Genomic DNA, 21,321 nt, shown 5'->3' on the forward strand with positions numbered 1-21,321 from the left:
CATACAGAGCAGGGCTCTGCTTTAAGGAGTCGCTAGAGAAGGTTGCGGGCTTCAGAGCACGGATTTTCCATTGCTGGGTAAGAACAAGCCAAGTATTATTTGGTCACACTACCCAGCCACTTGCAAGCAGACCCAGGGTGGGAGCACTTCAGGTAGCTAGTAAAGGAACAAGGCACAGCATGAAGAAAGCCAAAGCTACTCAGTTGGCTTGTGATAGAGGCAGTGAACAAAAAATAACTGACCTGCAAATCTTGCCTATAAATTAGCGGTTACCTGAGAAAGCATTTATTCCACACATTCTAACTTGCCATCTAGGACTGCTGAACAAAGACAGAAACGATACCTTGTTGGAGTAAAAGTGGCCCCACCCCATTCCAGCACAGTATAGGGATGATATTTCTTCCTGCTTGTTGCTTATTTACCTCTGTCTTAAAGCATGTTTTCGAAATGTACGTCAAACAGATTACACTATTTTAATTACAAACAAGCCCAAGCCTCTATGTTGGGGTCAAGATCAGGATCGCGGAGCTCTAGTTTTAATGCATTGTATCTGGACAGTCTATTCTGTGTTGCTGCCTTCCAGCAGTGAAGGATGTTTTGCAAAACAAAGGGAGACAGAGCAGTGGGGCAGTACAGAGAGAGAGGGTGCAAAGATTAACCCTTGGCTTTTCTAGTCTTCGTATTTGTCATAAATATAAAGGGAAGGGTAAACCCCTTTGAAATCCCTCCTGGCCAGGGGAAAGCTCCTCTCACCTGTAAAGGGTTAAGAAGCTAAAGGTAACCTCGCTGGCACCTGACCAAAATGACCAATGAGGAGACAAGATACTTTCAAAAGCTGGGAGGAGGGAGAGAAACAAAGGGTCTCTGTCTGTCTGTATGCTGCTTCTTGCCAGGGACAGAACAGGAATGGAGTCTTAGACCTTTTAGTAAGTAATCCAGCTAGGTATGTGTTAGATTATGATTTCTTTAAATGGCTGAGAAAAGAATTGTGCTGAATAGAATAACTATTTCTGTCTGTGTATCTTTTTTGTAACTTAAGATTTTGCTTAGAGGGGTTCTCTATGTTTTTGAATCTAATTACCCTGTAAGATATCTACCATCCTGATTTTACAGGGGGGATTTCTTTATTTCTATTTACTTCTATTTTTTATTAAAAAAGTCTTCTTGTAAAAAACTGAATGCTTTTTCATTGTTCTCAGATCTAAGGGTTTGGGTCTGTGGTCACCTATGCAAATTGGTGAGGCTTTTTATCCAACATTTCCCAGGAAAGGGGGGGGTGCAAGTGTTGGGAGGATTGTTCATTGTTCTTAAGATCCAAGGGTCTGGGTCTGTAGTCACCTAGGCAAATTGGTGAGGCTTTTTACCAAACCTTGTCCAGGAAGTGGGGTGCAAGGTTTTGGGAAGTATTTTGGGGGGAAAGACGCGTCCAAACAGCTCTTCCCCAGTAACCAGTATTAGTTTGGTGGTGGTAGCGGCCAGTCCAAGGATAACGGGTGTAATATTTTGTACCTTGGGGAAGTTTTGACCTAAGCTGGTAAAGATAAGCTTAGGAGGTTTTTCATGCAGGTCCCCACATCTGTACCCTAGAGTTCAGAGAGGGGGAGGAACCTTGACAGTATTACTGTAGTGCCTAGATCCTATTTCTCAGACAAGATGTTCCAGGATACCTTCTCCACTTTGACAGCATTCTGCTGATTGCTGGCTTCTTATGGACAGAGTCACTCGTGCAAGCGGAGTATTGGTGAGACTGCTATAGAACTTGGTCTGGGCCATAAAGAATACAAACACCAGTGAGGTCAATGGGAGTCTCTCCTTGAATCAGGGTCTTAAAAAGGGGAGGGGGGGGGAACCTAACAGGGTTTTCCAGCTTGAATCCTACCAGCCCGTCATTAGGGGTTAATCACCTTCCTCAGTAATAATACTGGTATTTGGATCTACATTTTCACAAGTGACCAGTGCTTTGGGAACTTGAGACATTTTAGGGGGCCTGATTTTCAGGGGTGGATGCTCAGCACTTTCTGAAAGTCAGGTCCTTTTAAGGTGTTTCAAACTGGGCACCCAAAACCACTAGTTTCTTTTGAAAAGCTAGGCCCCTGGGGGATACTATGAACATGCTGTAATGTTACCTGTTCAGTGTGCATAAGCATTTCTCAGAAGGTGTGCAGCCTCTCCTTCTGGAGTCTATCCAGACCAAGCTCTGTGGACTCCTGTTAAAGTGAAACTATTCTTAAAAGGGAGACTGAACATTACTACCTACTGGCAAAAGGTTCCTCTTACACGATCACTTTTGTAAAACAGTGGTGCTGTTTTGGGGCTGGAGGGAGAAGGTACAAAATCCTCAGAAGTTGCTGGAACTAAAGAACAGCTCTTTGGGAGCAGAATGTCGGGAAGGAAGGTCTAATCTGTGAGTCTCTTCCCCTCGATCATTCCTGGTGTACAGTGAACTCGAACACAGAACACAGATGGTGCAGTTTTAACTTTTGCTCAGATTTCCATTGTAATGTCACTGTAGTGAGACATATTTCTTATCTCCCCATGTGAACGACACACTGCAGCTATTTGACAAAGGGGCGAAGGACGATTTCTGCACTGAGATGAAAGGTTGAATTTGTTCTTATGCCCTCTCAGTGCCTCCATGGTTAACACTTTCTCCCAGCCACTTTGAAAGCAGCCTATCGATGTTTTCCTAGACCTCCACCCAAGAATTGGGTCATTGCTTCTGTACTAATAGATAAGTTTAATCACTTAAATATACAGTCTTATATAAAACAAAGGTCAAATTCCAGTTGAATGGGAGCTCTGCCTGAGTTCGCACCACAGATTCTGGCCTAATTTATCATAAAAAGCAAAAGTTTAAGAGTCTATTAGTTGTATGTGTCTTGGACCAACCCAAGAGTGATCCACTTAAGCAGATTGATGTAATTTTCAAGTAGGTTGCTTATACTCTACAATAGCTGCTTGATATGGAGAGAGAGAATTTTTTTGTCAACTCAAAATATGCAATTAAGTATTCTGACATGCAAAGTGACATAATTTGCACTGTTTCATAAACACCCATCATGCATACACATAATAGATGTTCTCTTCCTGTCACAGGTATTTCCCTTGGGATTGTCTGTAAAGTGCAGTTTAAAAGGCATGAAAAAGCTAATTTTTACAAGGCTGTGATTGAATTCTTGGTTGAATGACAACATCTATAGAAGCGTGTTTTCCGACTGCTAATTTTCTTGCATTCTAGAAAGAAAATTCAACTGTTGTGTCAGCAGGAACCTACTGCTCAGAAATGACTTTTCAGGAGAGGCCACACTCAATTGTCTGCATCCAATCCTTCCCTTGGTCAATGTGCAATTGTCTGTAACCAATCTTTCCCCTGTAATGTGAGCCATTTCCACAGAGGAGGAAAAGGACTACCTGAGAGACAAGGGTAGCACTAGATCATCCTATGATGTTCAATTAACTGAAGTAGTGCTGAAACTTTTTAGCCAGGTACAGAACGTTTTACAGTGTGTCTTACCTAATTAGAAGGTCATCTATCAGTTGGTGCAAGCAGCAGCAACCAAGCACTTCCAGCACACGTACTACCAAGCTATCACGTCTGTTTCAGATCAGATTTACATCCAACCATACATATTAGGCCGTATCCACAGCTAGTGTAAATCAGTTCATTCCTACTGACATGACTGGAGCTATGTCAGTTTTCCCCAGCAAATATCAGCCCTCAAATAACTAATGTTTACCGTTTCTTTTCTGTTTAATTTCCCATAAATCCTACTACTCCAGGCATCGAAGTGAGCTTGAGACCTTTTCTGAACAACAGAAAGGTTAAATTGCAATAGCTCATGAATCAATCAGTGCACTCAATGTTTTCAAGTTGCAAAAACAGTGCCAGGTAACACACAGCAGCCTGATAAAGAGGCTTCACATGTTGGAGAACCCCAGGTGATACCTGGGTGGCAGCTGATTGTTATTTATAGTACAAATCCAAGTTAGTGCTTTGTACAACTCTTCAAGACGCAACAATGCTGATTAGCATGAGCATGTAGACAAATACAGCAGCTGTATGGAGTTCAAATCCAGGTTGCTGGAACTTGTTTTAATTAGAGAAGGTTTTGGCAAGAACACAGGGATCCTTTAGCTTCCACCTGGACAAATCACTGGAAGAGGCTTAGGAAGAACATCAATGTATTGTTTCACCTAAAAGATGGAACCTCTAACAAATGAAGCTCCACTTTCTAGTACTGAACAGCAGAGTTAGCACTGGGAATGAGCCCAAGTCTGGGAATCAGACTTGAGCCAGACTTGAGGTTCTCATTTAGAGATAAGAGTGCTACCATCTAACATAGCAAGAAAGCAACTTCCTCTTCTGATTCAAATCATATCTTCTCACTGTTTGCCTCAATACCCATGCTAGGGAAATGGATAATATACAGTAAGGATTAATTTAACAAGAAGGGTATGGGTAATTTAATGGAAGGATTGACTCGGGTAGCACTAAGGGCCTGATCCAATAGGAATCTTTCCATTGATAAGGGCCTACATTAACAGAAACTATCCGTATAACTGTTTAAGATTTTTAAAAAAAAAAGGAAAATGATAAAAAATAAAGTCCCAAAATCTTAACAACTGTGAAGTTGCTCCAAAACTGCCTTGTGAACAGCACTACATAAAATTACAACTCTTTTTTGCTGTTATTTTAACCTTTCACACTGATTATAACACATTGTCAACAGCTTCATCAATTATCCATGGCTAAAAAGTGGACTCTAACGTTCTGCAAGTGTTATTAATTGGTCTCAGTGGCATGTAATGAGTTTAAAAGCTCCTACCTGTGTGCCCTCGGGGATGGTGGCTAGAGGCGGACAACAATTTACAGCACACCATTAACACATAGACCAGAAAGAGCCAGTGAGATAGCAGCATTGATTTGGCACAGAATCTCATCCTGTAGGCAGAAAAGAAAGCAGCTGCGTGAAAGAACAATATAACTAGGGAACAGTGTAAAAATGCTTCTGGGAAGAGGAAAGCTGAAAAGATGCCGACGAGTGATTGAAATGGTTTATTACCAGGTAATACTGACAAAAATCAAATTCACAATTGGGTTGGGATCAATTCCTTGCTAAGCGTGTTTCATCATTAGAAGCGCTGCAGTGGTTATTGACACACCCATGTACGTTCTTAGTGACTTCATTAGGTTCTGTGAATCTGAGGTTTAAAAGTAAGAACCTTGCACACTCAAAGCAACATTAAATTTAAATATCTACAGATTGAATGTTACTTTGAGCAGGTGAGGTCTTAAACTGGACCCAGCTCAGATTCAGAAACAGAACAGGAAAATCCCTTTATGATTTAATAAATTTTCAGAACACATTTTCAAAATAAAAGCTCAGCTCCCATTTAGGCACTTAAGTGAAGTAGCTGGGTTTTTTACAAAAGACTCAGTATGCAACAGCTCCAATTGAGAATAATGGGGGCTGAGCCCGGGTAGAAACCTGGCCGCAATCTGCTTTGCAAGCATTGCCTACCACATCAAGGTGTTGGGGAACTGCTCCTCACAGCACTGCTGCAATATAAAAGGTCAGATTCCTGTATTCTCATTCATGCTGAGTAGCAAATTATTCCACAGCTCATTCCAAGGAAATCAGTGGGACTATTTGAGGAGTAAGATACATTGCCATGTAAGGGTGGCAGAATCAGGCCCAATGGAGGGCAGGTTAGTGCCCAGGTCTTCCCGGCTTTCATTCCTCTGCCATGGCTTCCAGAGTAGCATTCATCATGTGGAAAGGTAATGTGATCATTTTCTTAAATTGAATTATGATGATGTATTATTTATACAAAGTACCCAAGAGTGTGCTGTGCACTTGTACCCTTAGATTCCATCTTTTCAGCAAATGCTGTATGCGAGAATGTCTCAAACGAATTCAAAATTAGTTTATGGATGTGCATAAATTGAACTAAATACGGTTTTCAGAGCAGCAACTCCTGATCTGCAGTTAACCAGCATGCTGGGATTTGGAAAAGTCTACCTTGAGCATTCTTATTGATACCAAACCACCACTCAAAAAAATGAACACCACAAAACTACATGGTCCTCTTTTTTTTTTTGGCGCAGATTTCAGTTCAGCTTTCCCGACGCAATTGCAAGGCAGTTTGTTTATTCGATTATAAAGTCAAACTTTATAATCTAAAGGCTATAGTAATATAATCTAAAGGCTTTATAATCTAAAGGCTAAAGGCTAATCAGATCACGCAAGTGGGCGAACATTCTGAATGTTTACAAATTATATAAAGAGGAGACCTCACGAACTGGACACCTCGACCATAACGGCTTGAGAAAGCATTTCCATTTGATTTTAAACATTTAAAATCCATACCCCATCAAAACCCAGATCTCATGTTTTCTCATTTAGAACGACTTGCCTCTTTTTCCTTTCCTGCATTTCCTTCTCTGCTTTTTCATTAGTGGCAATATTGGTACGGCCCAAACAGCTCACAGGAGTACTTTGCAATATCACAAACCATCAGGCTAAGAGCCTGTTGTAAATATATTTTAGCAACACCCATTATCTTACGATTGAAAAAAAAAAATACACTGGTGAAGAATTCAGAGTAACAGCCGTGTTAGTCTGTATTCGCAAAAAGAAAAGGAGGACTTGTGGCACCTTAGAGATTAACTAATGTATCTGAGCATAAGCTTTCGTGAGCTACAGCTCACTTCATCGGATGCATACTGTGGAAAATACAGAAGATGTTTTTATACACACAAACCATGAAAAAATGGGTGTTTATGATCTTGTTATAATATATATTGTAAGGAGAGTGATCACTTTAGATAAGCTATTACCAGCAGGAGAGTGGGGTGGGGGGAGAGAAACCTTTTGTAGTGATAAACACCCATTTTTTCCTGGTTTGTGTGTATAAAAACATCTTCTGTATTTTCCACAGTATGCATCCAATGAAGTGAGCTGTAGCTCACGAAAGCTCATGCTCAAATAAATTGGTTAGTCTCTAAGGTGCCACAAGTCCTCCTCTTCTTTTTACTGGTGAAAAGTAAACTGATCAGTGCCTGCTCAGCTGTCCTTGCAGCATCTGCTGCTCCCCGCAAATTTCTTTTATAAACCATCTTTGTTGTACGGTGACTATTTAAAAAGTAAACAGTGTCCACTGATTTAAGAAAATGGAGTTATACTTAGAGCAGCCAGACAAGAGTTTAAGATCTTCTTTAAAGGGAAGGAGATGTCTGCCTATCGTAAGCAGCTACCTGCCTCTTGAAGCCAGTGTGTGGTTACGCTGTGCAAACAAAGCTGTAAAAGGGGAAACACACAGGGCCTGATTCCCATTTACACAGCTACAATGGTGTAAAAGGAGTCTTGGTGTAAATGAGGATCAGACCCACAAAATGGAGACTCACACTGGGCCATGCATTGGAAGTACTCCCCATGTGGAACTCATTCAGGACTGGGCCAGCTGTTAAACTTTGAGGAGCTCCATTTCCACCGATCAGTCTGGGGTTTGAGTCACCTCTCACTTAAACCAGTCTGAATCCAGCAACTCCATTAAAGTGAATCTGTGAATCTGGTGTAAGAGGGATAATCAGTGTTTTCAGCTAGGGCCTGATCCTGGTTGAAGTCTATGGCAATCAGAAAAAAAAATAATAACCTACTCAGCTAGGCTTTAGAATCCGCTTACCTCTGCCAAGATAACTATAGGCCAGATCCTTCTTTTATTTATCCCCATAGTCTTCGAAGGGGAGTCACTGCTTAACAGAGAGCAGAATTTCACCTTCACACTTCCCTTGCTTCAAATGCCCCTGAATGCTTGATCTGGAGTCCATGATTAGCACGGTGTTTAATAGTGCACACAAAATATGTAGCTTGGATATATGCGGTTATTCTGGTCATCAAGATCATTCAATTGTTCTGAGCATAAACGTTGGAAACAGACCAAACTATCTGCTGCTAACCCAATTCAGACCTCAGTTTCCCTGCTGTAAACCTGAAGGAGCATGACTGAAGCCAGCGGTGTTCCTGCAGACGCACAACAGTGTAACTGAAAGCAGACTTAGACCCTTAGAATTTAAACATTTGGAGCCTGATTTTCAGAACTGCTGGGCACCCACAACTCCAGGCGAAGTTAAGGGGAGTCTCCAAGATCTGACAATCAGGCACAAGGATGCAGATTTTTGAAAATTCTTCCTACCTCATTTGGACATCTAAGTAAAGTGCTCCGGCTCCCGCAGCTCCCATTATTCTCACTGAGGGAGGAAGCTGATTCTCCATTGTTCTCGATAAAAGCAGCCGGGTGCTGAGCACTCTTGAAAACCTAGCCCTCATGTAGGTGCTTAAATGGAAGTTGAGCTCTTTTAAAAATCTGGCTCCAATTAGGAGTGCTGGACTTGGCTGAAAATCTGGCCTCCGCAACCTGCCAAGTTTTAGGCAATGCAGGGAGGAGCAGTTTGCTGCCCACCGTATCATGCAATTACTCTCTAAAAAAGGCAAAAAGTTCTTAAATGTACTGATCTAGAGAGAGGAGCCTGGGCTGTAGATGTGAATATGGAACCCCTGCAAAGGTCAGAGGAGGCGTGAATCCAGGATTTCAGTTCAAGGCCCTCTTGACCAATATGAGACAAATTCTTTCACTGAGGCCTGGCCTACACATAATAAAACAAATCAACTCCCTAAATGAAATAGTTATACTGGTACAAAATCTAATGTAGTTACAACTCGTCCTATGGATGCAATTATACTGGTATAAAAGATGCCTTATACCAGCAGAGCTTATTCCCATTATCATATAGAAACAGCTGTACCAATATAAAGCACCTTTAGACGGATATAAATGCATTGCCACTCGGGGGTATTGTACCAATTTAACTGTACCTGTATAGTTAAGCACTACAACCTTTGCATGAATAAGAAAATGACTAAGGTGTTGTCCACAACTCACTAGTATAAAGATCTCTTTTAAAAGAAAAAAAAAAACTGAAGTGAGATGACACTAAATAATAGGAGGTGGGCATTTCACCACATTTAGCAGCAGGTGATGTCAGCAGGAGAACTCTCTCAAAAATGAGGTGAAAGCTGTTAAGAAAGTTAAACAGTCCTATAACCAAGTGGCTGTGCTTGGCCAGCTTGTTGGGGAGACAAGGTTGTGGAGAAAGGGATGTCTCCATGCTAGTTCTGGAAGTGAACAGTATGTGGCCCAGGTCAAGATGCAGGCTCTTAACCAAGAGAGCCCGAATTGCAGCCCTCCAGACTGGAGCGCTGGGAGAAGACCCGATCCCAGTTTGGCCCCCGGGGGATTTTGGGGTGGCAAAAGGGCACGGGCCACATAAACCTTCCCACATGCGGCATGTGAGTGCTATCGACCACCCCCGACCTAAGGGAGGGCGTGAAACTGGAAGGGCCTGGTGCAACTCCCACCAAGGAACGGGAGAGATGTTGGGGCATCCATGGGAACGTTGGTGACTTCGAATTTCAGTTAAAGTGACCCTGCTCAGTTCGGTCTCAAAGGGGGGAGAGATGTGACGAAGCGGGACTGTTCTTAATGTTTCCTCTGAATAGTGTGGGGGTGCCTCAGTTTCCCCTATGCAGTTTCTAAGTATCTAGGTGGTGGGATAAGGGTGTATGATTGTTGCAGAGGGCAGGTATGTGCAGGGGTCTGGACACAGAGAATGGCCAACACCCTGTTTCCTGGCGACTGAGGGCCTGGGCCCTTTCCCCCTGCAAGGTGAGAGCTAAAGGGTTGTCTGTTCCCTTTGACAGATTCAAATGGGCATTACTGCTAACCAGAATGGCAAATCTTCATTGCCAATTCCAAAGATAAAAAGTTGTCTTACCTTGGGGACTTTGCAAGAATTTTGTTCCAATCAAACACAATTATTTCAGTGCGATTTTCACAGTTATTCCAAATTCCCATTTGCAGCTACAAACAAGCATTTCTGCATTTCAGAAATTTTCCTTCACTCTGGGGACCTGCAGAGGAAACCAGATAAGACAGCAATTAGAATTTGGAGTGGTGATGTTTAATAGAGTTCTGTCAACAAAATCATTGCTTTACAGTGCCATCTACAATGCAATGAGAGTCAAAAGGCAGCAAAGTATTGGAGAGCTAGTTAAACTGTTTTCAAGTATACAGAGAAAATATTACAAGGCAGTTTTGAAAGATCACTGGATTAACTATGCAGAGATCATCCCATTCAAAAATAATAAATACAATGAATACAGTATTTGATCATACATGTAGTTCCTTATAGCCATAAGGCTGCCCAGCCACCAAGCAAGTTCTAGGGATTGGGAAGGGCTCCTCACCCCTCTGGGACCTAGGAATGGCATTATGATCCCATGATCACCTGAAACATTGTCTGCTTCCTGTCCTGCTCAGGGTCTAAACCAAAGGCCATCGGCGTCCCTGGAAAAAATCCCATTGACATCAATAAGGTTTGGATCAGGCCCTTTGACTTCAGTCTCTTATTCCATCAGGTAAACACCATGGGGCACATTCTGCATCCCACCTAAGCATTGCAGAGAGCCATTTGTTCTCTCCCTGTTCCTCAGCAACCTGGCCCCAGTGCAAGATAGAGCTGCTCCATGCAGCTGTAACTTCTATGCAGGCATAACAGAGCTCCATTCTGCTGGGCCACCTCCCCACCCACCCATTGTCATGCCCGCTCCTCCCTCTTACGATGTGGGTGGGGCCAATGCAGGATGCAGAGAAGAGTTCCCCAGCACAGGGGGAAACTCTCCACGGGCTATTGGAGTCCCACAGGTTCAGATGCATTTCAGGAATTACCCAAACCTCTGGTGCCTGCAGAATTGGGCTGGAAATCTCACTAAAAAGGCTTTCTTGGGAAATTCCTGGTGCATTTGGTGTCCAGTTGAAACAGAAATACTGGAAGAACTCCAGTATTTCCACATCTGGCCAAATCCCAGCTGTTCAGAGACAGCATCACACATCCACACCCCCATCCCCGTTCAGTTTCAGGGTAGGGAGGGGTAGGAGATGGGTGGGGAGTAAGCACTCCATTTACTGAAACCAAGTTGCAATTATGACACCTTGCACCATTCCCATTTTGAATTAACTGCAACATTAGTAGCGTCACCCTGGATCTAAAGAACAGAGGTTCGGAAGGATGGCATATGGCTACATTTTGACAATGGATCACATTATTCTCCGGGTCTGCTATCAGGACTAGTCGGTGACAGTCACCAGATCTCATGCTGATAAGTGTGTTTTTCCAGAAGCTGCATTTTCAAGAAATTGTTCTGCAGAGAAACTCTAATAGCTTTATTGACATGTGTTCCATAAAATAATGAGCTGAAAATTTCATCGCATAAAAATTCGAGTCCCTTTGCTTTTATTGTTTATATTTGTTCTCTCTCCTACCCCGGGCTCAACTTGACCTTCCACTATCAGAAATATGACACCGTGTAATTTGTCAGCGCTCACAATAATGTGCTCTTTGCCTACCGAGTGATCAAAATGACCTTTTCTTATTTTCTTCTATCACCACTATTCTTATTTTGCTATGCAATGGGAACAATTAGGAATTTGCTTTTAAGAAATACAAAATTACACCCTTCCTTTGGAGGGCATAGCATCTCTGGGGTCATTAAAGCATGTTAGCAGGTGCCTTTCAGTGGCTGATGCTCAGAGCAGGAAAGCCCATGCTTTGCAATGTTGATCTTTTGCTGTTCAGTTTGCAGTGAGAAAAATAGAAATTGTTGGAATTAAAGTAATATCAGGATAACAAGCTACAAATTAAATCACTTTCTTCCTCTTCCTTGTTTGACCAACATGGAGAGTATTGGCATGTGCCTGCATCCAAACAATGCAGCAACTCTATTCAAGAAAGGTTTTAGTAAGGTGGCATCTGAAGACAAAGATCTATTGTCTTTATTAATAATTTCTTCTATAAATATGAGTGAAGAAAAAACAAACTTCTCAGCTTTAGTTAAAAAAATTCTAGGATTTTTTTTAAATACAAGAGAGAATGACTGATGTGTTTTGTGTCCGATACATGTTTGTCCATTTCAAATTAGACAGATATATTTTTACATTGCCCTTTCAGAAATCAATACCATACTATACTACTAAGTTTTTAGGTCATACCGGTTTCCTACTCAAATGTACTAGTGTATATATCCTGCAGGTTTGTCTAGAAGCAAAGAGAATTTTATTGTAACCTGCTCTGTGTGTTTACTGATTAAAGAAAAACAAAGTATGGGTTATTCCAATTTGCAGTCACTAAACAGAGAGAGAAAGACTGAGGACACTGCCACTACCATAATTCAAGGCTTCCCCATGCTATCTGGATGCAAAACTTCTTGAAAGAATGGGGTTGTTTGTGGGGACGGGATTGCCACAATCCAGTCATGGGGCCGAGACTAGCTGCTTCAGGTCAATAAGAGAAAGAAAATAGAAAAAAAAAAAATCCTCACCTGATTATGTTAAAAGAAATTCCAAGATTTTAGTCCTGACACTGGGTTTTGTGCCTGTTTTCCATATAAGTAATGTTCCCCTTGGCAGATTTTAATGCTGGTTCTTGCATCACCCAGCGGGTGTGGCAACGCTTTCAGCAGCAGAACAATTACTTGTTTACAGATTGCACAAACAATACAATTACTCCTGACCTTCCGAGTCAAGATCTCTCCTGGGGAAGTCTGGATTTCTAATGCAGCCAGTCCCCAGTGCCAGGGGCAGGTAACGATACTCTCATTGGCCAGTTACAGGCTCAGAGCCTGATCCCGGAAGGGAGCGAGCGGCTTAATGGCAACTGGCCTCAATGGGCCAGATCCTTTACTTCACTGGAGATGTGCTTCGCAATAACCGGCCCATGGGCATTGTGGGTGCTCAGTACCAGTAGGTGGCACTCTGAAATTTGCAGGATTGGCCCCCTGATATACTTGCATAAGTAAGGGTTTGCAGTAAGTCTGAAGGGCTCTCTAGGGACCCCAGTTCTGCCATCCCTGAGCACCCTTTCAATGGGGTTTTCAGATGTGTAAGTAATGTAAGATCATGCCCTTATTCATTAACCCGATTTCAAAACCTAACTTAATGGGGAGACTGTAAAGCTCTCTCATGTTACATGGAAAATGCAAAGTCCATTTAACCTCCGTCTCCTCATGCTCTAGAATAGTACTACAGAACCCAGTGACAACTCCCTGTCCTGAACAACATGGTACAAGACAACAGGTGTCCAACAATTCATTCTCTTTTAGCCTACCAGTGAAATGAAGATGGTTTGTTGTACAGAGTAAGTGTTCCATCCATCTATTAACTGAATCTGAATCAAGCAACCTGTTTTCTTAGATGCACATTGACAGCAATTTAACTGTTCTTTCATAGAACGTAAGGTTTTTACTTCCACATATGTTACTGTCATGTTAATAAATACTTAAGAACACAAGAAAGGCCATACTGGGTCAGACCAAAGGTCCACCTAGCTCAGTATCCTGTCCTCGGACAGTGGCCAAGGCCAGATGCTTCAGAGGGAATGAACAGAACAGGGCAATCATCAGCTGATCCATCCCGTTGCCCATTCCCAGCATTTGGCAGTCAGAGGCTTAGGGACACCAGAGCATGGGTTTGTATCCTTTACCATCTTGGCTAATAGGTCCATCAATGGCTATCTTCCATGAATTTATCTAATTCCTATATTAAGCTTCCATTTATGACATTGAAACAGATTATGCAACCGTTATTCATGCAGGTGAGCACTTACTTACATGAGTAGTTCCACTGAAGCCAATGGGACTGTTCACATGAGTAAAAGCTTACCAGCATGAGCAAAGGCTGAATAAGATGGGTCAAGTCCCGGCTCCCCTACAGACTCTGGCAAGTCACTTAACCCCTCTGTGCCTCAATTCCTTAACTGCAAAACACTGCCCTGCTTCACAGTGGGAGGTTGTAAGGATAAATACATTAGAAGATTGTGAGGTGCTGAGACACTAATGGTGATGGGGGGCAGATAACTAAACAGAAGTACAAAAAAAAAAAAAGTGGGCTTTTTTCCTGCCAATAGTTGCATGTTATAAAGTATCTTTTTATAGCTAGTTTTAACGTCTGTGAAGAGGTAATTACCAGTGCATTTTATAACATCCTTTATAATGAGCTATTAAAAGATGATAAGGGTGTCCAAGAATTTATAAATAGGACCTTAATTTGAAATGTACCCAATATGTCCTCAATTTAAAAAAAAAAAAAAGGGGGGGGGGAAGAGAGACAGAGACAGATGGCCCATCTCTTAAGAGGCTCTTCTTCTGTAAAATAATTTGCATAAATGAAATAAATTCACATGCCATATACTGTACAAGGAGATTTGTCAGCATGAGAGCTGAGAAATTCCTTAAACTACTGAAGGTCTTTATTTAACCATTTTGAACCATTACATTTTAGTAAATGAAGCATAATGGGGGGTAGCTATCAAGATATGCAATTTGTTAGTGGAGGGGGCGGGGGAAGAGATTAAGGTCCAAGTTTTACAGGCCACACATTTCAAAACCATCCATGCTCAGTGCTAAGGTTTGATTGGAAAACATCTGGCATGACATTAAAAGTGCTAAAACAAAATGTCCAAGTTGTCCTAAAGAGAGACCGCCCATTTCTAGAACTAAACAAATGTGACCAGTAGTGGATATTTAGCTATTAATCGCCAAAGGCCTAATTATCTTTACTAGAGAAAATTGTGTGTGTTTGTTTTAATTAGTCCAGGTTATTTAATTGGACTTTGTCCCTCATCTCTAATTCTTCATGTAATCTAAACGGAGTGTCAAAGATGCAATTCTCAAAACGATCCCAAACCTAATTTATTCTTCAGGAAATGTTTCCACCAGTTAAAACCACCTGATTCAGTGAACTGATTTTAAATGCAGCAAGCATTCCTTATGACTCTAATGACAGGCAATTTTGTCTAGTGGCTATCACACTGCACGAGGAGTCCCAAACCCTGGGTTCTATCCCCAGCTCTGCTATTAACCTGCTGGATATCTCGGACATGACATCTCATCCCTTTGTGTCTCCACTTCTCCATCTAAAATGGAGGATAAGGCAGTAAAATGTGGATAAGAACACTGACCTCCTTTGTAAATCCCTTTGCCATCTACTGATGAAAAGCATCTATATAAGCGCCAGGTATTTCATAGTTGATCATGAATGGTGCAGAGCACCTCCTTGTGGCGTCAATGGGAACTGAGGGAATGCAGCACCTTGCATGGGGGGGGGGGGGGAAGGTCCTCATACATAAGAGCTATGCCTGTGTGACTGACAACATTTTGCTGTGAAGAGAAATAAACTAACATGTAGCATTTATTCCTGAAATAAATCAAAACTCATACAACGGGGGTGGGGGGGTGTTGCAATCTATTCTTCTCTCACTGTATTTAAGATCATTTGATCAGATACGTCTGCAATTGTTTAATGCCATCCACATAGGCGTTATTTCCTTTTAATGTGTAGCAAACCAAGTATTTTTAAGGCAACAGATAATACGATCACTTCTCTTTCAAACCATCCTGAGGCGAAGTTCAGATTAAAAGGGTAAGAGCAGGTTAAAAAAAAAAAAACAGAGTCTGAAAATACTTTGCAGATACTTCACAATGCTCAGCCTTCCTTTAGTGGGACATGGGTGCCCCCTAGTGGGCTAGAAACATATTTCCAAAGAATGTCGTGCCAGCAAAGCCACTTGACTCTTCCATTCGCTGTAATTACAGTTGTGTTTTAAGATATCGGAAACGGCCTAAATGGAATTCATTGCAATTTTATAGTATATAGTCCCAGGCTGATGTGAAATAAGGCAGTGCCCTGGACTGTGTACACATAATTTAGCAAAGCGATATTAAACCGTTCCAACTTTCGACATTACTGGAAAAAAAATCTCATTAACTCTCATCTATAGAATACGCAGCAACTGCTCCTTCTGAAACCTCACTCCTTATTGTTCTAACTCAGAACCAGCCTCTCCCTTGGAGAAATCCCCTCAATGTCGCCTGCTTGCTGCAAAGCCTCTCATTTGAGAGTTCTCCTTTGTGTTCGAATGAGCCATCCGTGCAAATTAAGTTTTGTCATTAATCATATTAATGTGCTGGTGTCAGACTCCTCCAGTCATCCCCCTTCCCCCCCCCCGGCACCAAACAAATGTTGTGAGCACCGTTTCTCTGCCACGAGTAAGATCCACTCTGTCAATTCAGTCCTGAACTACAGGGAGGCCACTCACATATTCCCAGGAATGGTATGCCCCGCCACCACCAGTGTGTCCTCGCATGCATGGTGATGTAAGGTCACACCAGCGGGGGCGGAACCTCACGTTCCATTTTGTTTCAGTACTGCACAGGAGACAAACCATCCAAAAGGAGGACTGCCCAGTTTAAAACTGGACAAGTGGCCCGCCTACCTGCAGGCCTTCTTGCATAGCTGGCTGTCTCTGAAGACTCTGCCCAAGACCTTGGCCTGCATACTTGTGCAGTGGCAGAAAAGGGATCAAGACCCTTGTCCCTTATCCTCTTGGACTTGGCTATGTAGGAGGTGAACAGCTCCTACTCCTTGCCCCCCATAGCAGGAGCCTGGGGAGCAGGTGAAGAGAGGGTAGGCAGAGCTGAGGCAGCGTATGGCAAAGGGGGTCATGATTTGCAGATATTATAGGCGACTAGAGAAGTACTTACCACCCTGAGCTGGCCCTAGACCAAATGGTGCCACAGGCAAGGAGCGTCTTTGGTGCCCCTCCCCTCCATTTGTTAAACTTTTGAATACCTTATTTTTTTATTGCATTTGTAGCCCATTTCATGACGTTGAGAAACAATTTGTATGCATGATTTATCGCAGTCATTTAAGATGATACAGATTTACAGATCCTACCGTGCAAATGTATTTATGCATGACATATATAAGCAAATAAAAAAAAATTGTATCCTCTATAGAAGCTTTTTAATTTTAAGAATGCCTGGAAGGTTCCATGAGATTCTAGAAAGGTCCAGGACATTCTAGGAGGTTAGTGAAAAATGAACCCACATACGGAATACCTGAAACATTTTACTTCAAAAAGTTCTCTTTTCCCTTTTGTTGCTAACAACTAAAAGAGCACCCCAAGCCCGGTGCCCCCAAGCAGTCACCTGGGTTGCCTGGCCCTAAATCCAGCCCTGTTACTACCTTCCACCCAGAAGCAAGGGTGAAACAGGCAGGGGGACTGTGGCTCCATGAGCCACAATTCTTTCCTTGTTATGCTCCTGGAGTGGAAAAGCAACATGTCGCCCTTTCTTAGGGGCCATGTTCTTGTGACACAATCTAGCCCCCTGTAGCCACCCCAACCACATTTCATAGATTTTTTTTTTAAGGCCAGAAGGTGCCATCTAGTCTAGTCTGACTTCCTGCCTCACCTGGTGATTCCTGCATCAGGCCCGTAACTTCTGTTAGAGCTAGAGCACAGCATTTAGAAAGACAGCCATACAACGCTAGATGAGAGCTAGATAGTCTATTATAATTATTGATTTAAAGACTTGAAGTGAAGGAGAATTCACCACATCCTTCGATAAGTCGTTCCTGTGGTTAATTAACCTCATTATGAAAAATTTGCACCTTTTCTATGCTCAATTTGTCCAGCCTCAACTTCCACCCAGTGGATCTCATTATGCCCTATTCTGAAATATTAAAGAGCCCTCCCCTACCAGAAATCTTTCCCTCCGTGTCAGTACTTACGGATGGGAATCAAGTCACTGCTTAAACTTCTCTTTCACAAACTTTAGTCTCTCCCGGTCAGGCAGGTTTTCCACACTTGTACCTCTTTTCTGCAACCTTTCCAACATCCTTTTTGAAGGGTGGACTCCAGAACTGGACACAGCATTCCAGTAAGTGGGTCACTAATGCCATATACGGCAGTAATAACACCTTCCTATTCCTACGTGATATTCCTCATCTCATCCGTCCAATGACTGCGCAAGTCCTCTAAGCTACTAGAGAGCGTGTTGAATTGGTTTGCTACCATGACCCTTAAGTCCCTTGCAGATGGTGCTATAATACTCTTTAAAGGAAAACGGAAATGACTCTGCTTCGGGTAACGTCTCCTTAGTTGAATTCCAAGACATTCCCCCAATATCCCATCACTGTAAAAGGCAAGCCCTTTAAGGGCCAGATTCTGCCAATTGGACTCTCACGGAGTAGTATCTTACTACATGAGAGGTCCTGTGTAATAAGACATGACCCCGCATGAGTGAGGCTGGCAGGGTTGTGCCTTTAATAAATACTGAGATGATTTGGAGATTGTGTGTGCAAGAGGATAAAAAGAGCACCGTACCCTTCATACAATGGGCCTGATCCTCTTCTCATTTTACACCAGGTAACTATTGACTTCAGTACAGTTGCCCCTTATTTACACCAGAATACAGGAGGAGAAAGTCAGGCCTTATCACTTCCAACTGCCTACCTTACATCTAACTGAAGTAAGAAAGCTCTTCAAATAGTGAGGTAATAGAAGCTACAAATGTTCTGTTAACATTAACACACACAAAAACTAGGCACACGGCCTAAAATTCAGTTACAAAGAGATTGCAGACAGTTCCCAGCACCTTTCAGACTTCTGCAGGAACACAACAGGCTTTACTAGCAATTTTTAAAACCTCTAAGCAAAACAAACTCTCTCAAAGTGCTTTTTAATGACGTCACATTCCACTCTCCGCTGGCAGCCTTTCAACCTGTCACAGCTAGTCAGCCCTTTCCACTGGAATATTTCAAAGCCCCGTTTAACAACGACGGGGGGAACAAACAAGACAATACTAACGAGACCTAAATAAAATAAAGCCATCCAGCCCATCAGTGCACGCTACACATAGAATATGGGATTATCTATACAGAGCCCTGAGGTGTCCATCCCTGTGGCATCCGGGCTGTTCACACAGAATATATGCCATCTCAGGGCGTCTCAAACTTCAATTTCACCACAACCCCCTTTGACAACAAAAATTACTACATGACCCCAGGAGGGCGGACTGAAGCCTGAGCCTGCCTGCCCTGCCACCCCGGTGGTGGGGGCCTCAGCCAAAAGGCTTCAGCCCCAGGTGCAGGGAGCTGTATTCTGACCCTCCGACACCCAGGGCTGAAGCCCTTGGGCTTCGGCTGCAGGTGGTAGGACTTCAGGCTTCAGCTTTGGGCCCCAGCAAGTCTAACGCCAGTCCTGATGACCCCATTAAAACAGGGTCACGACCCACAGTTTGAGAACTGCTGCGTCGTCTCATACCATATACTTGTGTGGAAACACCCGCTCTTGTCTTCATTGACATGTGATGTTCTCTCTCAGGCAGACTCTCTTCATTCTCAAGATTATGGGAGGGGGGAGTGGGTGATAGACACCTGAGCAGCCGTAATCCCCTCCTAGTCACTACCAACTGCCTCCGGTATGTGTCTGTAGTTAGTTCTGCAACAGAGCAAGTTATTTGTTAGGTGGGAAATGGTCTCTGTGAATTCACCTTGGGGAGCCAAAAATCGAGCACAGGGATGCTTGGCTCTAATCAATCCCCTTTTTGCCCCATTGTCTCCCGGGCGCAATCCTGGTAGGTGTAGAGAGCAGAGCAGAGCAGAGCAATGTTTCTCAACATTGTGTGCCCAGAATACAGAGTAAATACCCTGCATCCGGGGTGCCTCCGTCTCCTTTTTGCAGAGCACCCAGCCCCAACATAGGCCAATACAGCATCAGCCTCTGAAGACAAAAAGATGCCCCCAAGGGCAGGCAAGGAAACAGCTAATACAGTTAAACAACTCCTGGTACCATTAGCACGGCTACAGAGAAAGGTCTGCTAGTGTTTACCCTACAGACCCACTCATTCAAGAGTTTTATAACGAAGACCTGTACTCAGATGCATGGCCAGCTCCCGGTGTCACCCTTACTCACGCTGAGTAGGACTTTACTCCTCAGGCAGTCCTGTGCAAATGAACGGGACCAGTGATGCAATAAAGGTACCATGCCCAGCGAAACAACAGTGGCAGCAGCAGTCTGTGGAGTATTCTAGTTGCTTTTGTCTAGACAGAACAAATTAGCAGGGGGCTGGGCGTGCTTCAGCCCTGGGAGATAGGAGGCTGCTTTGTGTTATTCAGCGTGGACTCCTTCTGGAAGATGAAGGAGCATTCTAACACATGTGAAAGGGGTTCTGTGCACATCTCAGCTGGAATGACGCTACACAGGCCCACAGAGGGGTTAAGAGAAGGAGCAAAGGGCACAGGGATGATTTCTCTCTTCCCCACACCAAGGCAAAGAAGTTGCTGAGTGCCTGGAAATGCATTCAGAGAAAAATTTCTTGAAGATTCAGATTACTGCACAAGTCTAGCAGGAAAAACGAGACATCTGGATTACAACATGGCAGACCAAAATGGCTCCTATCAAGCCAAGGTAGTGTATTTAATCCAAGTTAACCGAGTGACTGAATCAGCTCATTTTACAAGTGTTGCATATATTAGAAAGCACTTATGACCAGTATGGCCCTTGTGGAATGGGGACGTGGGCGAAAAGTCTTTCACATATTGCACACCCCACACAAGGGCCACTCACAAATCACAGCTCCCAGCTACACACAGAGCGTGGGGGCGCTCAAGGAAACACCATCTTGAGGGTCCTGCAACATATCAGGCCACTCAGGATTGGACTGTGCCACTTAGCGGCCCGTACAATTGGTGCAATTCCACGCCACTCCCAACGTGAGCCAGTGACTAAACACCACAACAGGGCTCTTAGTAGAGGTCATTTCTGTGCTATGAATGTCACTAGGGGCAATGAAGCCAAGGGGACTGGACGTTAGCCTGGGAAACCTTGAGTTCTTAATCCCATCTCTATTGACACCTCATGGCATAGCCTTGGATCAAGTCGCTTGTGTACTTATGAAAATTTTGGCCTCAGTCTTGTCATTTGGGGCCTGATTTTTGAACGTACTAGCCTGACACACTGCAGTTTAAACAAGTGGGAGTTGTGGGATGCTCCGTACCACTAGAAATCAGGCCCATGCGGTCTCAAGTTGGGCACGCACAAATGGAGGGCCCCAAAGATGAAAATGGTTTTTACCCTCTGCCAAAGCCTCCCCAACTGAAAACGGGGGACAATACTACTTACCAACCTCACAGCAGCATTGTAAGGACCAGCTAATATCTGTGCAGTCCTTTGGGAAATATGGCGCTGTTCTCATTGCTTTAAAATTGCAGAAGTGGAATGCAGAGACAGAATCTGGGGCTAAAGAGTGAGGCTGGGACTCAAAAGTTGTGTGGCTGTTGGAACTGGCCTAGTAACAGTTGAGCAGGTACGTGTTTTCTGCGTACACATCATTAAGAAATTACTATTGCTCGCTCTAAGAGCTT

At 43.2% G+C, this 21,321-nt stretch overlaps 1 protein-coding gene across 5 annotated transcripts in view; it reads right to left on the minus strand.

Moving 5' to 3' along the window:
* Positions 1 to 21,321, minus strand: part of TAFA4 (TAFA chemokine like family member 4) — a 109,298-nt gene that overhangs the window by 62,820 nt on the left and 25,157 nt on the right. For all 5 annotated transcript variants that reach the window (XM_048858770.2, XM_048858771.2, XM_048858768.2 and 2 more), the window contains 2 exons: positions 9,836 to 9,971; positions 4,827 to 4,942 (listed from right to left, as the gene is read on the minus strand). In XM_048858770.2, the coding sequence (XP_048714727.1) occupies positions 4,827 to 4,942; positions 9,836 to 9,915 (196 nt within the window). In that variant the 5' untranslated portion in view covers positions 9,916 to 9,971. The remainder of the gene's footprint in view (positions 1 to 4,826; positions 4,943 to 9,835; positions 9,972 to 21,321) is intronic.

Source organism: Caretta caretta, chromosome 7 (genome assembly GCF_965140235.1).
Source record: "Caretta caretta isolate rCarCar2 chromosome 7, rCarCar1.hap1, whole genome shotgun sequence".
NCBI lineage: Eukaryota > Metazoa > Chordata > Testudines > Cheloniidae > Caretta > Caretta caretta.